This window comes from Oryza brachyantha, chromosome 9 (assembly GCF_000231095.2).
Source record: "Oryza brachyantha chromosome 9, ObraRS2, whole genome shotgun sequence".
Classification (NCBI taxonomy): Eukaryota; Viridiplantae; Streptophyta; class Magnoliopsida; order Poales; family Poaceae; genus Oryza; species Oryza brachyantha.
This window is the reverse complement of record NC_023171.2, coordinates 11,549,874-11,573,625: the sequence shown is the minus strand read 5'-3', so window position 1 is coordinate 11,573,625 and position 23,752 is coordinate 11,549,874. Positions and strand designations below refer to the sequence as shown.

At 45.0% G+C, this 23,752-nt stretch overlaps 1 protein-coding gene and 2 pseudogenes across 5 annotated transcripts; all 3 read right to left on the bottom strand.

Moving 5' to 3' along the window:
• Positions 1 to 2,036: 2,036 nt before the first annotated feature.
• Positions 2,037 to 3,198, bottom strand: LOC107304899 (annotated as a pseudogene).
• A 10,126-nt stretch (positions 3,199 to 13,324) lies between these two features.
• Positions 13,325 to 17,858, bottom strand: LOC102701376 (transcription factor bHLH49). 5 transcript variants are annotated; one of them, XM_040527282.1, is made up of 9 exons: positions 17,770 to 17,787; positions 17,591 to 17,655; positions 15,529 to 16,162; positions 15,201 to 15,425; positions 15,046 to 15,111; positions 14,881 to 14,949; positions 14,649 to 14,720; positions 14,384 to 14,560; positions 13,325 to 14,003 (listed from the first exon to the last, which is right to left on the bottom strand). In XM_040527282.1, the coding sequence occupies exons 3-9, from the start codon at positions 16,126 to 16,128 to the stop codon at positions 13,890 to 13,892; spliced, it is 1,323 nt and encodes a 440-aa protein (XP_040383216.1). In that variant the 5' UTR covers positions 16,129 to 16,162; positions 17,591 to 17,655; positions 17,770 to 17,787; the 3' UTR covers positions 13,325 to 13,889. The 5 variants fall into 5 exon arrangements, with proteins under 5 accessions (XP_040383216.1, XP_040383215.1, XP_040383217.1 ...); XM_040527281.1 differs by having other exon boundaries at positions 17,591 to 17,858; XM_040527283.1 differs by lacking the exons at positions 17,591 to 17,655; positions 17,770 to 17,787 and adding an exon at positions 16,773 to 16,825.
• Positions 17,859 to 18,188: 330 nt separating this feature from the next.
• On the bottom strand, positions 18,189 to 23,265 carry LOC102718022 (annotated as a pseudogene).
• Positions 23,266 to 23,752: the final 487 nt, after the last annotated feature.

Here is a 23,752-nt window from a genome sequence, read left to right as displayed (position 1 = left end):
TAGCATTTAGATTTTTAATTGAGATTTTTTATCGTATTTTATTTTTTAGTCCTCGCCTTTTAGATCACTAATGTTCTATCCATTTTATTTTTTACTTAAAAAAATAAAAATTCCAAACGATCGCCCCGATAACAGCAGCAGGTGTCTCTGCTCGGTCCTCCGCCGTGTCGCCTCGCAGTAGGCCGGCGGCCTGACGCCTCTTGTCGTGCGCTCCGCTGCATTATTGGCCCCCCGCGTCGGCGTCACCCGCGCGACGTTGATGGCGTGATACCGGCGGCCGGCCAGCACCGCATGGGCGAGGCGTGCGCCATTGGAAGCGCGACAAAAAGGCTCGCGTGGTCGGGTTCGCCACCGTCTGCCATTGGGTCGTTTTGGATGGCCAGCTGCCAGCTGCAGCGGCTACGGCAAGGCAGCATCTTCTTTTCCTTTTCATTTTGAGAACTCCCCCGTAAACAGGTCTGGACTGGACGTCACGCGATGTTCTCCATCCGTTCAGGAAGAAACTGAATTATGAGAATGAATCTGAACAAGCACCGTGGTTAGATTCACCCCCAAACTCTTTCTTTTTTCCTAGAGTGGAGATAGTATGTATCAATGTCGCTGGACAGGTTGGGGTGTGTTTGGTCATCACGTGAGGGCGTGGAATAGAACTACACCCTATATATCCAGGATTTGACCTCTCACTCTAATACAATACTGATGTGCAAAGACAGGTAATTTGATTACCGTCCGACGATAGTACCTCCTAGTTCAACTTGGCAAAGGTGCATGTTCAGATGGGTTGAGCCGAGCCTAATTTGGAACTTCTAGCTAATACGATGGGCCAAATAAAGACATTTGGCCCAGCAAATCAAGCAACAGACCTAGCCCAGTCTAAAAAAGGCCAAAGCCTAACCCGATGGAGTACCGGGCTGGGCTTGGACCTGAACTTTGAATCCTAAAAATATGAAAAGTCTAAGAAAGCCCAAAGTACCTGGCCCAGACTGAGAAATCCTAGCATTCGATTCAGGCTCGAGCCTAGAGCATTTAGAATGGTTCTTGGACTTGGGCTTGGTTTTTTAGGCCATATTTTTCGGGCCCCACCCAAAGCCCAACCCCGCATTTGGGCTGGTAATTTGAATGCACGAAGAACATACCACTACTCTTCACATGGACTATCTCTAACCCCCCTCCCCCAAAAAAGATTTTTTTATCGTACCCTCAAATAATTATGAGTCGTTCGCCGCTTTAGATCTAATGGCTCTAGTTATACTATACTACGCCGGTAGTAGATGTAGTAGAAATTTTATAGGGGTAAAATAGGAAATAAAAAATATAACATTGCGATAAATTTGTATGTCATGTATCATGTTAAAATAGATGAATTGTTAAATATATATTACCAAAGTTTCAAATAAAATGTTTAATATATTTATTAAAAATACATAGCCAGATTTAAAATTTACTACACTACTACCGCTAATAGTATGAGGTACCGTAACATTGCCCCTCAAAAAAAAGCTTTTCTCAGATTCTCACTATGCAACTGTCACCTATATACTACATCCACAACCAAATGCACTATTTTTCGGACGGAGGAATATGAACTACATGGGCAACCATCAGTCTGACAGTTTCCATCTATTCTCTGCAACTTCAGAAATGTTGCTGACAAATTACAGATGCTCTCCACTCCAATCTCCGAGCACATCACACACACCAAAACTGCCCATCAGCCTCAACCTTAGTGGCCAAGAGATCGATGGGCTACATGTTGCTTGGAGTCAGAGTGGTTACATTACCTACCTATCTTAGCTAGCTACTATCAGCTAACAATCTATACGTGTCTGACAAAAAAAAAAGCAAAGACCAAATACATGTATCTATAAAGGCAGAGGAGCCAGCAGCATCTCTCATGCTCCAATGGCTAGATGATATCTAGCTAGCTAAGTCAAAACGTGTCTAGGGCTTCTCGACGACGAGCTCATGATCCAATGGAGCGTCGTTGTTGATTGGCCGATGGTGACGAGCACCCAGCGTCTTGTAGTCCATGCCCATCATCTTGGACACCGCGGCGGCTGCGTCGTCGTGTCCCTGAAACATGACATGAGTTGCTGCTGCTGCTGCTGCAGCTCGTCTCTTGCTCTGCTCCTCCTGAAGTGCAAATGAGAGCAATTCATCAGCTCACGGTAGAAGGTGGTAGGCATGCGTGCCACTCGATGAATGCAGTGCGAATTGAAATGCACATACCTCATGATTTACAGCTTTAGCAGATGCATCTGCTTCTTGGTTCGCTGCTCCTGCAACAACAGAAAAAATGGCACATTTGAGTCCATCATTCAGAGCCTGCACTACATGCTTGATTTCTGTCAAAAAAGATAAGCAATTTTACGGTCCTTGAGTAGATACTGAGAGGTACTAAAATTCTACATTAAAATTTTGGTATCTCCTGGTACCTTATCAAGGACTGTAAAATTGCTTAAAAAAGATATATAACCGGCAAAAATGCTAATGACAGGATCTGAGTCTAGGTGCTAAATTTGGGAGCCGTCAGAGATTCAAAGCCTACAAGAGGAGTGTGGAGAACACACTAGCACTAGCTGATTTCAAATTAGTCCTAGTAATTACAAGCAGTGGCAAGAACCAAGAAGAAGCCTTTGCCTTTTTGTTCCTGTCAGTTATTCCTTGGCGGATGAGTTCTCGGAGTGCGGTAATCGGAACTGAACGGCACGAGGCCGGCAAACCCGTGCTTGCCGCCGCTCTTTCGTCCAGCTCCAGCAACCTCGCCGCTTAACCCGACAACGGTAACCTCTACGGCTCTCTCGCTTCCATGGGCATGGGCAGTGTTTGCACCTGTGTTCTTCTTCTCTCCTCCTCCCTTGCCTTCCACCACCACATCCCCATGTCCCCGACCCGCAGCTGTAGCCATTGCCATTGCCGTCGCCTTCCGTCCTCTCAACCATTTCCGACCCATTGACGGTGCCGCATTGTCTCGCGACAACCGTTCCTGCGTTTTTCACAAAGAAGCAGAAAATAACCAACCTGAATTCACTTGCAAGTTGAAATCTACGTACTGTTACCACTTGTTACAACTAGTATGCTGAAATGACAGGTAAGAGAATTCTAGTTGTGAGTACTAACCTCGTTGGCTTCAGCAGTTGAAGCAGACAGAGCAGACAGGGAGAGCAGGAGCAGCAGAAGAACACTTGCACACCTCATGCTGCCAGCCAGACGCACAGCCCTGCAAAGCCAGCCAGTTGCCAACTCCGAAACCAGCACAGTTGCACAGGATCAAAGGAGAGGTTTAGGTGGGCAGTGCATGGGTTTTATAAGGACCTAGCTAGAGGTTCAGAGCTTCAGATCAACTGCAGCTGCTGTGAGTCAAAGAGAGCTACTGCATATTCAAATTGCCATCTGACAACGCCCTCTAGAATACCAAACTGTCCCCGGCTGCGTACGTGCCTCCCGTTTTTATTAATCCTCACCTTGTCTCTCTCGCTCGCTCGCACGCACACCGATGCTATGACACGCAGTGGTCCTAGCTTAATTAGCTGAAGCGATGAACTCGCTATTCTTGACTGCTTGTCACATGGAGGTCGATCAAATTGTGTGCCCAAGAACCGATCAGAAACCGATCAATCTCCGGGCGACTCAACACCGGCCATCAGAATTCAGACAAGCTCTGGCTCGCATTGAGGCTTCTGCCGCGACGGAATGCACATCGCACGCGAATGGAAGGCGCGAGAAGTGATGCACTATGCATAGTTTTCTCTAGGATTCACAGTATCGGTATCGGATAAAAAAACGATTTGTTAGAAAAATTGATCGGATCAAAGACACAACGAAGACACAGAATTTATCGTGGAAAATTGAATGCACATTGCACGCGAATGGGAAGTGATGCACTATGCATAGTTTTCTCTAGGATTCACAATCTTGATATCGGATAAAACAAACCGCTCACAAACGGTATCTCCGGATTTCTTAAAAACCATTGGCGAAACAACAAGAATTGATAAAGTCCTGGAATGCAGTTTGAGTTTTTTGAACTTGATGAAAAAAAACCAAACAGTTTATATTCGCGCCGCCGTGTGTTCGACGAGAAGCGGAGGTGATCGATCGATCGATGGGTCGACCGGATGCATGGATCCATCCATACAGCGAGATGTCTTCACATCGACGAACCATGCGTGCATGGGGGGTGGTAAACTAACTGCAAACAAACCATCTCGCATTCTCGTGTGAGATCGATGACCCAGCTTCCCTATAGTACTCTCTTGGTTCTTGCAGGGAGATCACTAGCTAGGCGTCTAGGATTCCTTGCCATTGCTGTGCTTGCTAGGGGTACCAAACCAGTAGCACTGACACGGTGATTGCTTCGAGTTAATTACTAAGTTTTACAGCACAATCTCTGCTCGGGCGTGCCACGTGGCGGCGCCGCATTGGCTGCGAAGGGTGGGGGTGATGGGCCAGTGCCTGCAGCGTGATCAGATCTGCCCAAGTTGGTGATGGAGTGATGAGTGAGTGGTAGATAATGGGAGTGGTTTAATTCGCGGGTACCTAAGTAGGCGAGGGGGGAGCCACGTTGCTTAACAGTCAAGATTCTTGCCCTAGTAAGTAGTAATTTAGGGTTCTAACCATTTTTGTTTTTCTTGCTCGGATCACCCTCCCCGGTCAAAGATCTGTCACACAGCTGCATCGTGGTGATCGAATTAACAATTTCGCGTGAGAGAGATCATGCGTTCAACCGAGGGATGGTGCCTAGCTACCGCACTAGTATTACCCGCTGATCGAGGTGATGAACCTGATGAATGTGTTCCTGGTCAGACCCATGGCCCCACCTGGCAGCGTCTAGTGATTGTCATGGGTTTGCTACTCATCTATATGTTCCAAAAAGAAATAACTTTTAATTATCTCATACAAATTAAAACAAAACCATGAAAACTATAACACTATTCACCTTTTCAAGTCCCAATGTATTTATCCTATAATTTTTTGAAAAAAATTGCAATGCATATTTGTCCTTCTATATTACTGAATTCTAATACAATAATCGTTTTAAAAGTAAAGTCTTTTTCAGACAACGAGCAAAACTAAAAAAAAAAGTCTTTATGACAAGTAGCAAAACTAATACAGTATAAGCTCATGGTTCTAGAGTTTCAGTTGGTAGTTAGTGCTGCTCTACTACCGGTGCTGTCACAGCAGCGTCAGGATCTGGACTGGATGTCTCTGGCGCCTCGCATCTCCGAGAGTTTTTTGACTACCTGTGCCGCACGGGTGATCGATGCTGCTGCTGCTGCAGTGCTCTGTCTCGCGCAGGTTTGGGAGGCATGTGGTGTGCGTTGGTATGCTGAAAAGCTCCGGCCGCGGACGTCGCGTACGTGTAGACGCCGTCGTTTTCAGCGGCCCGCGTGATTCCACCACGCTTGTCAGGGTGTGGTGTGGGTGGTGGCGCCGTGCGATTTTGCGAGTCCGGTTTTGCGGCGGGCGGAGTGCGGAGGCGCGCGTGCGGAGGCGGGAGTGCGGGATTGCTGAAGGTGGAGGGTGGCGTGGGCTGTCGTGGCCTGCTTCTGGCTCTGCGATGGATTTGGGCCGCCTGGATACTTTTGGGGGGAAAGTGTATTTAGGTCCGTCGGTTATACGGCGAATTCGATTTCCGTTCCTCAACCCCAGAATCTGATTCGACACATCCATGCTTGTTAAAACAGGCGCGAACATGGTCCCAAAGACAGAACTAGGATCAGTTTTCACTAGTGTGATATCTTACATGGTTGATTTGATTTGGTACCCAGTCTGCACGACACTTATGTGACTCCGAAAGAAAAATAAAACACAATTGTGTGGGACTTGTTTGTTAGTCACATAAAAGATAAAAATATTAGTGGGACCCCCTTCCTTCACGGTTTCGCCACTTCCTCGCATGTTCTCTTGCATGCATGCGTGAACCCTTGCTTACCACATGTTTCTTCAGGGATATAGGATCATTGCCTCTGCACCTGCTCACGTTTTTGTGCAAGCTGACAAGCTTATGGCAGGCGCCGTTACTATTCTCAATGAGGTGTTGGCGAGCCGCCCGCTCGATGATCTTGTCATCCATCCTACAGCACCGAGATGACATTGTTATTCTTGATCGTTGATACCTGGTGTGCTACTATGACAATGGTCTAGTTCCTCATCACCTTGTCCAACGCCTGCTGCATGACGAGCTCTCTAACTCCATGTCCAACGCTCTCATCCAGGAGTACGACGATCATGTCCTTAATAATGGCACGCACGATGGCGATCCGCTCCCTTTGCACACTGGACATCTGCACCCCGCGCTTGTGGACCTTGGTTTGGTAAACCACCAATAACAAGTTGATGTAGGAGTGCACACTTGTTAGTTTTGCCATATAGATCACCTCCCTTTCTATCAGGTCATTCTTCGCATAGAGAGTGATGCTAGTGGAGCCGTCGAGGGAGTCAGGTTCACTGACATGTCGGCCTCACTAGTTTTTTTTATATTTTTATGACCAAAATGTGACCCCCGTAATGTGTGGTTTACTTTGTTTATCATTATTCTTCTAGAGCCATATATGTGTCACATCAACACCACATAAAACGAATTTTCAAGTCAAACCATCACGTATGCATCGTATTAGCGAAAGCCGAACATGCCTTTTGGTCCATTCCTACTTTTGGAGCGAAGGAAGTGCCAGCCGCCGAGCCACATTCAGCTATTGGGCTAAATACCCAAAACCCACATACCAACAGCTACAAAGCCCAAACAATACTCCCGCGGGCTAGACTTCACGAAACACTCTTCCTCAGCCTAGCCTAGCCCAGCCACAAAAATTGTTCAGAAAGAGTGGCCCAGAGCAACCGACCTTGACAGGTAGGGCCTCCTTCGTGACGTCATCCCCATCCCCGCCATCGAGATGAGCCCATCCGACGGCGCTGCCGCCATTACCACACTCTCGCCACGCCACTCCCGTGCGCCCGAGGCGCTTCTAGAACACTCCGGGCCACCTCACCTCACCTCACCTCACCTCTCGTCTCCTTCCTCCATCCAAACCCCCCGCCCCCATGCTCCCCTCGCCTCGCTGCTGCTACTGCGTATAAACCCTAGGCTCTTATCCGCTTGTCTCGTCTCAGTGGGGGCAAACGACTAATTGCATGAAAAGAAATTTACTAATTCAACTAATTTGATTCCATGGGATTGCGATATTAGTGTACTTATATGCAGCTACATAAAGATGTGCAATTCTTTGATGATGGGAATATTAAAGTCTCGTCTTTTCGCTTTCGCTTTTGCTTATGTCTATAAGCCAAAATTTTAATTTTTTAACTTTAAATTTAGAGTTGATTTTAAGGGTATTTTTACCATAATATATTTTTTAGCCTTTGCTATTTAGATCGCTAAGAACACATATATAAAAATTAATTATTTTTTATTTTAAAATATGCCATTTGTCTTCTTTCCACATAAAAAAGCCAAACTATAAGGGTGTTAGAGTGCCAAATCCTTGTCCTGTAACCATAGCAAAGCGTGCAGAATGCACATATTGGCATACCCCAAAACCCAATTTTACCATTGTCCAGTGTCCATTTCTGTCTTCAAGGACCAAGAATCAATGTCTGTCATTTCGGTGCCGCTCTGCAGGCCACTAGACGCTACTTGCACGGGGTTTTCACTGTACAGGATTATCGTTTCAGCACATTTCAGTAAACAGCTGAGCTTTCATGTCAGAATTATTTCGAATGGCAGCAGCACACGGGCGAATTGGCCTGTCCGGCGACGCGCGACCGACGAGGCCGCCGCCGCTACAGGTTTTGAGAAGTGCGGTTGTTCCATCCTGCCTGCAAATTCGATCGGAATGCGCACCGCGCGCTGCCAGAGAATTGTCCCTTGTCCTGTCCCCGTCCCCCGACGTCGCTCGGAGATTTGGCGTCCTCGCGTTGCGCTAACCGGAATCTACATAGGTATACTTGTCCGTACATAAGTTGTAGTTGTATCCACCGGTGGATGAGCCGCTAAGCCCGAGCGACTAGGGCCTGTTTGGTTCCCACCAAATTTTTTAAGTCCTGTCACACCTTGAACACTAATTAGAAATATTAAATATAGATTATTAATAAAACTCACCTTATATTCTGGATTATTTCATGAGACGAATCTATTGAGCCTAATTAGTCCATAATTAGCGAATCTGATGCTACAGTAAACATTTGCTAATATGGCTTAATTAGGCTTAAAAATTTGTCTAATGAAATAGCTTTGATTTATGCAATTAGTTTTATTATCAGTCTATATTTTATACTTCTAATTAATGTTCAAACATCCGATGTGACAAAGTACTAAAAAAAGTCCCTGGATCCAAACAGCCACTAAGGCCCTATCTAGTTCCCAAAATTTGTTTTCAAAAACATCATATCGAATCTTTGGACATCTAAATAAAACATTAAATATACATGAACATTAAAACTAATTACACAGTTACGCAGGAAATCATGATACAAATCTTTTGAGCCTAATTAGAATATGATTAGCTATAAGTGCTACAGTAACCAACATGTGCTAATGATGGATTAATTAGACTCAAAAGATTCGTCTCGCTGTTTTCAGGCGGAATCTGAAATTTGTTTTTTCATTCGTGTCCGAACACCCCATACAACATCTGGTCAAACGTTCGACGTGACCCTTTTACACAAATTTTTGGCAACTAAACAAGGCCTAATAGTGTTCTTTTTGATGATTGACTAAATTTTATAGACTACGAATCTTGACCATGACAAGTTCAAGCGACCCCTCGACCTATCCGAGAGCTAGCCAGCTCCGCCACTGCACTGTATTGCGTTGTCGCTGACTCACAGTCGCTGGGAGCTAGGGGAGTCAAACTCAGGCAATACTTGAGGGGAGTCAGAAAAAAAATGGACTGTTTCCTTGAAGAAGGAAAGCTACCGAGGCCCAAGTTCCTAACACGGCCGACGCGGATCGCCTCCTGATCGAAAGGCATAGCCGTCGCCCGTCGGGCGTCGGCGGTAGGAAAGCTAACGGAACATGTGATTCCCACCTTCGGAATGCTCGACGCGCACGGCCAGAGTCTTGTCCCATGCTCTGTCGCCGTCGACGTCGTCCTCGCCGACAAGTTGTGCCGCGCAAGTTGAGCCGGTGTACCGCCGGCTCCAAATGCGACCACGTACCACTGCATCTCGGCAAATATAAAAGCGTTGCTAGCTTGTTGGAGGCGGAGCAGCTAGCAAGCTCAGGAGCCAGGAGGAATATAAGCTGTAAAACTGTAGTAGCAATTGGATCCCTTTTGTCCTGGATTCCCAACAACGCCGCCAGAATGTCGTACCGAATCACTTGTATTTGACAGTATTTGTTGTGTTCTCTGCTGGTAGCCTTATAGCTAGATCAATCGAGCTAATTAACAGGACTTGCATAGAACATCGCTAATTCTGAAGCCGAAGAAACAAACCAGCACCACGGACTAGTCTCAAGGGCGGTTCTGAAGTCCAAGGACAAACTTAGTAACAACAGCCAGCACTGCAGGGAACCAGAATAAACTAGCTAGCTACTGGAAATCAGAACAGTAGCATATACAAACAGAAACTACGACAAACATCTCGATCCTCCATGATCTTGTGACTTGGATTAGGTAATTTTAGAATCACTTATACGAGTCTATAGTAAAATGAATCCACATATTAGTAAGATAATAAATACTACCTCTGTTTCATAATGTAAGATTGTTTAGCATTGTCTAGATTCATATGGATACTAATGAATCTAGATATATATACAACTACTATATATTGAACAACAGATCTATTTAGAAATAGCTAAAAAATCTTATAATATGAAATGAAAGATTACTATCTTCTTCGTTCTAAAATAAATTCACCGAGGGAGCAGGTGATTAACGTCCCAGGCAGGCGGGACACGCACGAAACCAGCTCGTACTTCCAGCTAATCGCCGCTTCGGATACGTACGTATCAGGCTATAGCTAGTAGCCCGGTGAGACAGCGCGTTAATTAGTGTACGTGTTGTTGTGTCCAGCAAGTTCGACCGAGATGCGCGACGCAGACAGGGCCAGGAGACTTATCCCTTGCGTTGTCGTCACCGTCGCTGGGAGGTTGATGTGTCCTGCAGCTGCAGCCAGGCCGCCGGAATCTTAGCCGTACCAATCAATAGGGGGTGACGGTGGTAGGGATGGCCTGCGCGTCGATCTACGGGTATTTTAGATAAACCCTATTTTAATTAAATAAACTAAATTTTATTTTACGGTTAAATAAACTAAATTTTATTTTACGGTGAAACGTAGTTTATTTTGTTAAATCAAAGCCAACCCTAAACTTTTCGTGGGTTGAAAAAACCAAACAAATTTAAATAAAAAATAATTTATGAATAAAAGTTTTATATATGTATTTTCTTAATGATCTAAAAGCCAACGTTAGAAAGAAACTTTGACGAAAAAACCTAAAAATCAACTCTAAATTTAAGATAAAAAATTTTAATTCTAAATTAAAAATTAAAAATTTGACTCTGAAGTGAAAATCCGTGATGCAATTCTGATCCTTCCAACTCAAGTGCTACTACTGGTGTAGTACTAGTAGTATACATACATTACCTCATCTACAGTTCTACACTTGCAGAATGTACGGGCTGTTTAGGTGAGCATGGTAGTGTACAGTGCACTGTACGACCACTATTTGTGCCTTCATAAGGTAGGCCCATGTTTAGTTTCCAAAATTTTTCCTAAAAACATCATATTAAATTTTTGGATATTTAAATAGAGCATTAAATATAAATAAATTGAAAACTAATTAATTACATAGTTATGTGAGAAATCTCGAGACGAATCTTTTGAGCCTAATTAGTCCATGATTAGCCATAAGTGCTACAGTAACCAACATGTGCTAATGTCGGCTTAATTAGGCTCAAAAAATTCGTCTCGCGGTTTTCAGCTGACTGTGAAATTCGTTTTTTTCATTTATGTCCAAAAACTCCTTCCGATATCCGGTCAAACGTTCGATGTGACTATTCCCAAAACATTTTGCCGTCGGAGTGAACAGTGATATAGCTCGGAGTGAACAGTGATATCAGATATCGACAATAACAACGTGAAGAACTCGGACGATCGGATTGACGAGAAGAAAGAGACGAAGAATGACTGAAGCAAGAGAAGCACATCGGGTGAGCGTATAGCTGTGGGTGCATGAATGCATCTGTCAGAGTTTAAATTATGATGCCTACGAATGATATGTACGTGCAAGTGAGCTAGCTATCAACCAAAAAAAGTGAGGTCGAGAATGTATCATTGGTTTTTGTCTGTTTGGATATACTATTAGAGGGTGCATTCGTGGAGTGTGGTGCACAGTGGTGGAAAACATGAAGGTGCGGCTCGTGGCCAAACACCCTCTAATAATTTTTTACATACAAATCATCTAATTTAATTAGGCAATACAAATCATCTAATTTAATTAGGCAACTAATCTAAGCAATAGTGTACTATGCCCCCTTCAAGATTTTTAGTCATTTTCCTTATACAAATCACACCTTCACCGCTAGTTGCTCGCATAGCGACATGTGTACTGGCTGCTTATGTACACGTGTACCTCCCAATCTCCCATGTAATAAAATAGAAAATCTGTTACAAACTAACGGGGTGTTTAGTTTGTAAATTTTTTTTAAAAAACATCACATCAAAACTTTAAATACATATTTGAAGTATTAAAATTAGTCTAATTACAAAACAAATTTCAGATTCCGCCTGAAAACCGCGAGACGAATCTTTTGAGTCTAATTAATCCGTCATTAACACACGTTGGTTACCGTAGCACTTATGACTAATCACGTCCTAATTAGACTTAAAAGATTTGTCTCGCTGTTTCCTTCATAACTATGTAATTAGTTTTAATATTTATATATATATTTAATGCTTCATTTAGATATCCAAATATTCGATATGATGTTTTTGGGGAAAAAATTTTGGGAACTAAACAGCCCCTAAGTACATAGACAGCAATACCAGCACGCTCAAATCTGTCGTGCCCGTCCATCTTACATCAGACACGGCAGAAGATGACACGTAACGAAGATGACACGTAACTTAGGTGGCGTTTAGATTGAGAAAATTTTTGGGAGAAGTATCACATCAAATGTTTGACTGGATGTCGGAAGAAGTTTTCGGACGCGAATGAAAAAACGAATTTCACGGCTAGCCTAGAAACCGCGAGACGAATCATTTGAGCCTAATTAATCCATCAGTAGCACATGTTACTTACTGTAGACTTATGGCTAATTATGGACTAATTATGCTCAAAAGATTCGTCTCAAGATTTATTCTATAACTATACAATTAGTTTTTTGGTTCATCTATATTTAATGTTTTATTTAGGTACTCTAATAAATCGATGTGATGTTTTTGGAAAAAAAAATTAGGAACTAAACAGGCCTTAGACCAGAAGAGCTATTCAGCGAACGTTCGCGCTGCGGATGGTTAGTTCACTAAATAGACCCATCCGCTTGGACCGCTAGTCCGCTACGATCGCCCAGGGTCTCAATCTCGGTAGCCCAAAACCGAGGCCCATCTTTCTGAAACGCAAGTTGGAGATTAGGCCGCGATCCCCGGGCTTGGCGCTGCTAGTGCTCGCGATCGTCGAAACCGCACGCGCGCCGGCGCGTGCAGGTGTGCATGCAAGCGAAGCGAGAGGATATATATTTTTCCCGTTGGATCCTATTCCTATCGGCAGGCACAGGCACAGCAACGTGGATCGGGAGGCGCGAGAAGAGAAGAGGGAGAGGATTTGTTTTTTCTGTCCCCGTGCGTCGCTCGCCGCCGTCGTCGCGTCTCCTGTTCACGCATGGAGACGAGACCCCGAACTGTTCCACCGGAATTGCGCCAGCGTACGGACACGTACTATATACTACGTGCAATTCTTGTGTGTGCAAATTCAGAAGCTGGAATGGAATCCGGGCTAGTGTGCCAAAGCCAATGCCTTTGTCCTTGCTGAGCCCCCTAGTTAGCCCGGCAGAATATACCCGACTTCTTTTTATCACTTGTCCGATGTCCGCTTCTGTGCTCGGCGCTTCAGCTACAGCGGCTACAGTGCAGTGTTTTTGTTTCTGTGCTGGGGGTGAGAAGAATCAGTGCACAGTGTTTTCACTGTGCAAAGGTATGACTACTGGTTAAGTTTGTGGTTAGGTTTGTTTAGTGGCAAGTGGAGCTTTAGTGTTAGAGGAAGGTTTGTTTAGTGGCAAGAGGAGCTAAGATGTTAGAGAAGGCTTGAGAGAATTTGGTTCTGGCAAGCATACTGAGCTAAGAGGAAGAAGAAAGCATGGAGGAACGCAGGGAGAATTGTGAGAGCTACCGGTTCTGAATTGAGGCATGCTCTGCATGATGAACAACAGCTTATCATGTATCCTGGCCTGTGGTACAAGAACATGAGCCAAATGCGTTTGATCCTAACATTAACATCAGCACCTGGTTTATGAGTTGTTTAATCGCTGTTTTTTTTTTGCAACCAACAATGCATGCGTCGGAAGTAATTTTTAACAGATGATCTTGCATTATGCCGTGCAGCAAATTCAAGCTGCTTTGCTTAGTTGCTGTGACTGACTGCCGCTCCTCGTGCTGCAGTGTAAATGCACGCCCCCAGACAGAATTTCCAACCATCCAGGATGCAGATTTTCGTTCCAGCGTCCCTGTGGGGCTCAAGGCTTTCAGTTTCAGTTCTGAACACAATAATAACCCGATGGATATACAGCTAGCCGCGAAGCAATTAAAGGCTTCAGTTATGCGATGAGCTAGCACTGCAAACGCTGCTTCTCCAGCAGTAGCAGCTTCAGTCATGTGCGTGTGCCTGCCCTGTTCACCAGATTACCAGAAACAATAGCACGTACATGGAATTGGCCCCCTTCTTCACTTCACATTTGAAACCCATCCTGAGATGGCCTGATGCTTAGGTCCTGTGAACCGAGGGACGGGTACGCCATTTGGGAAACGTCACTGAATGATCCATTCAATGCGTGGGGCATCTGCTGGAAAGAATTGTGAACTTGATCAGCATCCCTTTTCAGAATTTGAGTATCAGTATGTGTTGCCTTTCTTAAGATTTTGGAGCTAACAAGTTCGTGCACGAGGAAACGCTACGTACATATGATAGGAATGGTAGAGCCTAAATTTGATACATATGTAGATAGCCTTTTGGAAATAAGCTATTTAGATGTTTCAGCTAGTTCATTTAATATGTGTAGGCGAATGATCTGTAATGTAGTAGGTCCCAGGCAATACAGCCTAGTGATTATAATCAGGTAGCTGTTGACTGTTGAGGTATGGTTTTAGGAGCAACTTATGTTCAATGACAGCTCAAGCTATGCCAACTACTAGTCAAAGTAAATTTTGGTGATTAGATTCTAACCTGAGATCCATCTTTTGCACCTAGTTGCGCTTGTATTATTCTTCTGAACACGTCGGGGTTGGCCATGCCAGCAGCACCACCCTGAATCAAGCCTGGCTGTGACAACTGTAGTTGAGGGTGCATCATTTCTGGAGAAAATCCGATAGAGGATGAAGGAACTCCAGGGAAACGAAGAAGCTGTTGTGTCGAGGAGGAAATGGATACGGTTAGCTTCCTAGAAGGAAATCTAATCAAAGTAAAGTGAGGATTCAACTTGCTAGCATACGTCTTTCGAAAGAAGCCCTTCTATGTTGAGGTCAAGCCTTGGGTTTACTGTTGCAAGCTTCATCGATAAGAACTGCAATGCAAACAGATGATCAGTATTTTATGTTTTGTAGTTTACCATGACAGACATATTTAGTTACTAGAAACATCTCTGAAATAAAAGTGATTCTATCAATTCTACATGACAATTCGGTTCAACAGTATGGATAGTCAGAACCTCCGGGGAACAGTACCTCAACTTGTCTTTGGAGCGACTGAACATAGTTGATGATCTCATCAAGCATCACCGCTTTTCCGGTGACCTAATTCAATTAAAAGAGAGACAGCGTTTTTGAATTTGTTCAGTTCTTTCTACAGGAAGAAAAATCGCGAGTCTTTCTTCAGAAAGTAAAACTCACCTTGCTACAGCCAGGAACTAGGTCCTGCAGAAGCTTCATCCTCTCACTGATCTTCTCCCTTCTCAACTGCAAACAATTCATGAGTGCACTCAGTTTCAACATGCTAATGCCAATTGCAAACCATAGTATCCATACTAGGACACAGAAATATATACCCTTTCTGCTAGGCTGTGGCTGTTGGTTGCCTGGCCACGACGAGCCCGGACATGAATGTACTCTTCCTTCTGTGACTCAGAGGTCTCCTTCGCTCCCTTCCCTTTCGACTTGCCACCATTCGTCGTCGCTGGGCTGCTCTCCTCGCCTTTGTCCTTGCTGTGGACGCTCTCGTTTGCAGAATCAGATGGCAAGTTGGAAGAATGGACTTGATCGGCTCCAATCACCTTTGTTTATCGAACAAAGCACACAAATTTACGTTAATTGAGCAACAAAGTGGACAACTCAACAGAGATTTCAAACGAAAATAAGATGGAACGTCAGTGTTACCTCGTTAGGCCGTCTCCTCTTCTTGGAGTCTGAGCCCTTGGAGGAGCAGTCTCCACCGGCTACTTCTGAGCTCGGCAGCTCGTCGTGGCCGTTGCCGGCGAACTCCTGCTCGGCCTTGTCGTTGCCATCGTTCCTCCTGTGATGGTCCATGAGCCCCTCCGTGGCGCCACCGAAAGCGTCACCCATGGACTGGTCAGCCGCGCCGTACGCGCTGGCGCCCATCATCCCGCCTCCGCTGGCGCCGAAGCACGTCGACCGCGCCGCGCGCTCGATGAACCCGGAGTCCACCGGGAAATGGCCGAGCCCCTGCTGGAGGAATCCGGGGACCGGCGCCAAGAACCCCGCTCCCCGCGGCGGCGCGGCGGACGACATGGCGCTGACGTCGGAGGAGAGTGCCATGTTCTGCGAGGCGGCCGACGCCCACAGGCTGGCGGACGCCGCCGCGAAGGAGTCCATCATGGCGTGCTGCTGATGCACCGCCGACGGCTGGCACGCGAAGGCGCTGCTGAATTGGCTCTGCCACTCCACCGGGATGCCATTGCCAGGGCCAGAGGACGCATTGCTCTCCATTCCTTTCTCACTGCTCTCGTTCATGTCCATCGATCAAAACCCCCACAAGACCACGAATTCCTAGCTGACGAGCAAGCAGAAGATGACGAGCCAGATCAATGGACGCAACCAGAGGAGTGATCAGTGCTTAGAGCAGACAAGCTAGCTAGCTCCTCTCCTTGACCTGACCGGAGCTGTATGGGCAGTGAGGTAGGAGGATGACCACCCAAGCAAGAACTCTTATTGTAGCCTATGGCCAGAAATGGCAAGAAAAGGAGAGATGCCCACAGAGGATCCTGATGCTATATGTTCCAGCAAGAGGGAGATGAGAGGAAGAAGATCATAGACTACTAGAGAGAGTGTGTAGGCAAAGGCTTGATACATTTATAGGACTATTTACTAGCTGTTCATCACTAGTTTGTGTAGGGCTAATGCTAGTACAGGGTTAACCACAGAGGCAGGCAGGCAGGCAACTTTACTCCTCCTCCTAGTCACCACCACTCACCACAACACCAATACACCATGGTTTATTTGTGTTGTTTAACCTTAAGGGAGGGCTTATATTTTACTGAGTCACTGCTTTATCTTTGTTAACAGCCCTTTAATCATGCTGTTTACCTTTGCTTTTGTTTACTTACTTGCCACTTACACTATTACACACACACATATAACAGGCGTAAAGAGAGGAAGCTTACCGCATACTAGCCAGCAGAGCATAGGCATAGCATCCCTGACACTGCCAACTCTCACAGGCATTTGTTTATCTGCTCCGGCTGCTCGCTTTCTCAAGGAGCCTGGCTGTAAATTATGCACCCCTAACTCTCATCATTATTTGACTGTTTGCATTTTTTATGCTCGACACAGGCAATTATTTACACGCCCTTCATGATCGGCATGATTAGTTTTGTTGAAGAAAATGGTGGTCAACATTAGGAGGGGGTTGCAATCGAGGCATTGCCCCACAACAAAGCAATGGCACTTTCATTTCATCACTAGATTTTTTTTCCTCTCTTCTTGTTCAAGGTCCTACTAACTAACCATACTCTATCTTTCTTATGAGGAGGTAACTGAAAAACAAGCAGGTAGTATATGACATGTGGGTGCCTTGTATTATAGACAAGCTCTTCCAAGCAAGAGAAACTAGAAGGAAAGAGCAAAGCTAACTGGACAGCCAGGGGTTAGAGTTTTAAACTTTGATTAGAGCAAGTTTAACCCATCAGAGAGAGATGCCCCTCCAGAGTTCAGATTCTCCTAATCTCAATCTTTCTTTGCAGTAAATAAATAAAAACTATTCGTTAGCCTCGGGGTTAGCGAACGCTCGAATCTAGCTTTAGATTAGTTAAAGCCTACCACCCATGCAATACTTTTATTCACTCCAAACACGCTTTTGCCCCCCTTAAGCTTTTAAATTTGTGCTTAAGAAAAGCATCAGGAAGCTGTGATAATCCTATCTATCTTTCATGGTTAACACTGCAAGAAGTGGCCTGCAAGTTACAAGTTATTCCCTGCTTACCTCTTTACCTTTCTTTCAGCAGTGTATCCGGCCCCCCCTCTGCATCCTTTTTTTGCTCTCTTCATCTGCCAACCATTAGTGGCGCCCTTACTAAACTGTTCACTCTTAAAGGGGCAAGGGAAAGCAAAGAAACCGAATCTTGAGAGAAATGCAAACTAAAGATTGGAAAAGGATACGACTTCAAACTCCCCAGAACATGGACCACAAGCTACTTAGATAACAAGTCTTGATAGATTCCTAGCCAAGCCCAGCTCCTCCTTTCTTTTTATCTTTGAGAAGACGACCATAGCTCATCCGTAGGGGGGTAGCCCTACATATCTCCTTCGCCATCCATGACCGAGTGTCACACTGGGCAGGCCCTCCTTTTGCCAGTCTTGTGCACGGCAGGGCTGGCCGGCCTCGACACAAGGCATTTACCCGTTCTCGTCCGGCTCGTGCAGTCATTGAGGAATGGAAATGGACCCGACCATCCACCAGATTATCTTCTCGTGCATCATTATGCTCGCCAGAAAGGTTGCTGCAGATCCATGTCTTCTTTTCCAATCATTGTCATACATATTCATATGTACCATATGCTCTCAGAACGAATGGGCCTGCATCAGAACCGGATAACGCGAGAGCAGATCACTTCAGAGCTTGCTGTCAACAGGAGCAGAGGATGAGCTGAAAACAAGAGCAACATAATTATTTTCTTTCTCAAAAGGAAAAAAAAAGCGAGAGGAAATGTAGTGCTGATATGGATGGGGCTTCTTGTTTTTAGGTCCTACCTGTCAGGAGCGGGCCATCTGGTGCTAGTGAGTAGTGAGAGCAGAGGATTCCTGCAAACAAAACAGCTCCAAGAAATAACAGCCAAAGAACCCAAAGTAAAAAAAATGGAACAATGTCTGCATGAGATTAGCTGGCAATCGTCTCTTTTGGGGTAAGTCTAAAGCTAAAAAACATATCCATGTTATAATGAAGATAAGAGTTTCAGCATCGGATTCGTTCATCTCACAGACCCTGCTCCCTGAGAAGACTGTCCTCCTTAACTAGTTTACAGCAATTTTTGTTTTTGTCACAAATAAAATCGCACACTTGTCCTTTAAGACTCAGAACATAATGACATGTGGATCCATCTGTGTCTATGAAATGTGGGCCTAATGGCAAATCTGCGAAACAACACGATTGGAGTCCTATTTATTCAATTATTTCACATATGATTTTTGGGTTTTTTGTTCAGAAAGAAAAGATCCTGAACGGAATAGAAAGGGTTTCAGTACATTCTAAGCTTACTCGAAGTAAAAGAAGATAAAACCAACCCCCCCCCCCCCCTGCCTATCATAATTTGTACTACATGCTAAAAAAGTTTGTGCAAACAGTTACTAGAAAGATGTATCGAGAAGCAAAGAACAAAAAAGCAGTCTTAATGGGATCATTACCAAGAATGAATGATTAGAATTGAACACGGATGATTTGATTACAGTACAAGTTGGCCCATAGTATCTCAGCACTGTGAGTACACCTGTGTTAATTCAGCATTCGGTTCCCATGTGCTAGGGTACGGTATCTCTAATTTTGCTTAGGAAAGCGTATGTTACACCTTTCTGTAAATCATAAACAAAGCACAATCCATGGCAAAGCCAGCTGCACGCGAGATGCAAGTGAGTATATTTTTGGTAAAGGTCTATGTTAGGTGAAAACCATCTTGCGGGCTATATAATCCAAACCATGCATATGTAATTACAGATTATTCCAAACCCTAATTATGCATTGTGCCATGCGCTAATGGTCTTATTATACTCCTAGAGTAGTGATTAGAGTTGTAAACTAGGGGTCACGCCACAAATTACATATCTGGGGAATACTAAAAAACCTCTCCCAAGAGAGAAAAGGTAAACAAACAGAGTTGTAAGGGCAGCAGGCAGCTTATTTTGTCAAGGCCAACCTGTTAATGATTGGCATGGAGCTGCAGTTCTACTATACATCATATACCATTATGTGCGTGTGCATATGCGTATGCATGCGTGTCTGTGTTGCCTTGTGCGTGAAGGAAAAAGGTTACCATTTTCCTAGTTGCAATGTACCAGATCCGGATAGTTACTACTGCAGTCACATAGAACTACTGAGTTTTCTCTAAAAGGTTTGCCTATAGAACGTAGAGTAACTAGTTGAACAGAATGCTGCTGGCCATGATAGTTCACATAGAACTACTGAGTTTTCTCTAAAAGGTTAAGAGATCAGTAGCATTTCAAATCCTCTACTTTACATGGGAGATGGTTGATTTAAGTTAAATTTATGTGCTCTCTATGAGTTTGGTACTAGTACTACATCTAAAGTAGTTCCAAACTTTGCACCAATTCTATGTATTGTTCCCTTTTACCATGATGATGTCCTTACCAAATGCTGCATAAAAGGCAAATGTGCAGTGTTTCTCAAGGGAATAAACATTCGAATTTGACATTACGAAGATCTAAAACTTTCCTACTTAGTGGTTTGATGCAAACTCTGTACTAGGCTACTAGCAACTACAACTCCATCTCCACTTCAAGAATTTGACATGAGATGATACCTGTGTTGTTTGCTTGCAAATGCCCACTAAGCATGCAACTGCATCAAAGGTGTTCCTTGTCATTTGTTCAAAGGCCCTGCATCAACCAGACCACCAGGAAGTAATAACAGTAGGGAGAAAGTGATCACTTCTCCCAAATAGTGTTGGTCTTTGTCCTTACCACAAACCCACTTTCCTTTGTTCATGAACTAAACAACTGCTATACCTTTTCTTGTTCAGCACACTTCATGTCTCTTTCAAAATCAATAACATGCAACAAGGGAGATAAAGAACTAGCAAATCTAGTGGGTAAATGTTCTCCCATGGGTACAACTCTCCTAGTGCATGAATTTCCAGGCCCTAAAGGGTAGTTAAGAACATAATAGTAGAACAAATCGGTCATCTGGACCTTTGCAAAGATTATGAAAGGTATAACCCATGGGACAACTAATCCCAATTTACCACTGTACTTGTAAAGTACTCCATTACTAGAACTCTTTCAAGACAATATTGTGATTTGATAGACTTTTTGTGATACAAATAAACTGCGATATAGCTGAATTGTTCAAGAACACACGTAGTAATTGCATTACGTATGTAGGATGTCATGGATGAATACATGATGCAAAAAAAACAGAATAGATGCACCAATAAAGTAGAAGAATCGAACATCCATAAATAATATCAATTAATGGCATAGAAGGTGATGAATTTTGTGGTATCATAGATGTATGAATAAGGTTTCATGCCAAGCAGAAACAAAGAAAAGCCTTATACTCACTAAAAAGGCAAGCAAATGCCTGCCGTAGTTGTTGTCCCTATCACCTACTATTTCCCCTCTTTGAAACGTGAAGCTGCCATCCTCAGCAATTACAGTAACAACACTTGAGAGAAAAGCATTAGGTATGTATCAGGTCATTGATGATTTGTAGCCCCTACCATATGGAAGGAGTTCAATTTATTTTAATGGAACTTTTGCGTAGGACATACATCTCAGATTCATGTTCAGTACTGGATCATGGAGACTGAAAAGGACAATAATTAGGTTTCAAGTTGCTGAGACACAAGAGGGTAGCAATCATGCTGTTGGTTTATGGATACCTTAGCTTTTAATAGACATGAAATCAAGTAAAGAGCCTCAACTGTTCTCAGATGGACAACTATAAACATTTCCATTCCCATATGCTGAATGTTTTTGTGTTACATTTACAACTACAAAGAAAAGAAACAGAATTGTAGTTCAATTGAAGTTACCAAAAATCGCTGCAAGAGCATGATCCTTCTCTGAAATGATGAAATCGATTTGCATCCCTAACAATTATGCACCTCCCATAAATCTTGCTTAGAAGTTGAATGGCATTATGACAATCTCCACAAACCCGGAGGTTCTTTACTATCCTAATAGGCGTGCCGGGTGCAGTACTTATCAATCCAAAGGCAATTGCAAGCTTCTCGCTGTGAAGAGCTAATGAGCTCTCCTTTACATCCTCATCATCAATATCTAGTAGCACTTGTGAAGTATCTGGCACATACCCTGCAACCTTCAATTTCTGACACATTTCACTCAGCATCTTGTATATTTCCTCCTTGCTCAAATGGTTTTTATCCCCAGATATGAACTCATGAATTACACCATCAATCTTTATTGAGCTACTCCCAGGTAGCTTTTGCACACCACGATCCAACATCAGCTTCCTCACCTTATGCACACCTGTCCAGTTGCCATCTAGTGCATATATGTTGGATAGCAGCACATACCCTGCGTGATCATTTGGTGCAGCCTCAATAAGCCTATGGCCTGCCTTCCTTCCCAGTTCAAAGTTCCTGTGAGTTCTACAAGCACCTACTAGGGCCTTCCACATTGATGCATCTGGCTTCATTGGCATCATCTGGATCATGTTTTCAGCTTTGTCAAAAAGCCCCGTACGGCAGAACAGATCCACCATGCAGCCATAGTGGGCAATGTCGGGCTCAATATCATAAACCTTCGTCATTTTCTCGAAATACCCTATACCTTCCTCAACAAAACCCCCATGGCTACAAGCATTCAGTATACTGTTAAAAGTAATCTTGTTAGGAACCAAACCTGTTATCTCCATCTTAACAAAAAGCTCCAGAGCTTTCTTACTGCATCCATTCACTGTGAAGCCAGCTAACATCGCATTCCAAGTATCCACACTCATCTTTGGCCCCAGATTTTCGAACACATAAACTGCACCTTCAATGCAACCACACTTTGAATACATATTTATGAGAGCTGAGCTCAACCTCTCCTCAACTTGAATACCTTTCCTACAAACATATGCATGAGCCCATAGCCCCTGGGCTAGTGCACCCAAATATGTAATCGCTGAGATGACGCTCACCAGTGTGACCCTATCAGGAAGACACTCCATGCTTGCCAGCATCTCACGGAACACTGCAATTGCCTCCTCATACTCCCCATTCTCAACGCACCACGCGATGATCGTGTTCCACGAAACTGTGTCGCGGCCTTGCATCCCCGCGAAGAACTCGCGGAGCGCATTCACGCCCCCAGCAGTCGCGTACCCTTGCAGCAGGGAGTTCCAGGCCACCGTGTCACCCTCGTGTCCGCGGTCGAACACCTTGCGCGCGTCCAGCAGCATCCCGCAGACGGCGTACGCGTGGATGAGCCCGTTGCGCACGCGGCGGTGGGACGTGCCCCCGCGCTTAGCGGCGTGCGCGTGGAGCTGCGCTGCAGCGCGGCGGTCCCCCTCGCGCGCGCAGCGGCCCAGCGCGAGAGCGTACGCCACGTGGTCGGGGTCGGCGCCGGAGCGGACGAGGTGGTCGAACAGGCGGAGCGCGAGCTGCGGGTTGAGCCGCATGCGCGCGGTGTACGAAGCGCACGCTTCCAGGGAAGCGTCCCGCGCCTCGCATGGCGGCCTCTTCTGCTGCAGCTGCGCCGGCGAGGGCGGCCCGGGCCGCTGCGGCTTCGCGGACGCAGCGGCGAGCGTGGTGGAGGTGAGGAAGAAGGGGACGGTGGGAGGAGGCATAGCTACTTGCAGCGGCAGTAGTCTCTTGGAGGAGACGAGAGCCCCGCGCCGCGCGGTGCGGCTGGGTCGCCGCCGCCGGTCGGCGAGCGCGCCGCGCCCGGTGCTCCGGCCTCCCGCCTCCGGGACGACGGGAGGAAGCCGCCGTGCTCCGCGCCGCCGTGGATGAGGTGGAGGTTGGAGTCCGGCCCACGCCAGCTTCTCCAGGTCGTTTGGGTTCAGTGTGTTGGTCTTGGGCCTTCACGACACAGGCCCATTAACAAACATAGTGGAGTATGCTTTAGGCCCATATATACAGAGAATAATGTGGGCCGTAGCTGGGCTGATAGAGATGTATCAGTTCATTATTTCAGATAAGATTATACATCTGCGCATTGTAACGTTACGTTTGGTAGGAATAAAAAAAAACTATTTCTTCTTCCTCCATTGTTCTTTCTTATAAAAAATAAAAGAATTAAAATTGGATTAATTTATATAATCCGACAAGCTCTGTTACATATACTTGAGTATTGTCACTCCACATCTATATAAAGATTTCTTTTAGATGTAAAGAGGAGGTGAGCATACACATGTGCATAATGATAACACGTGAACTTGTTCTCCGCGCGATTATGACATTTTAAT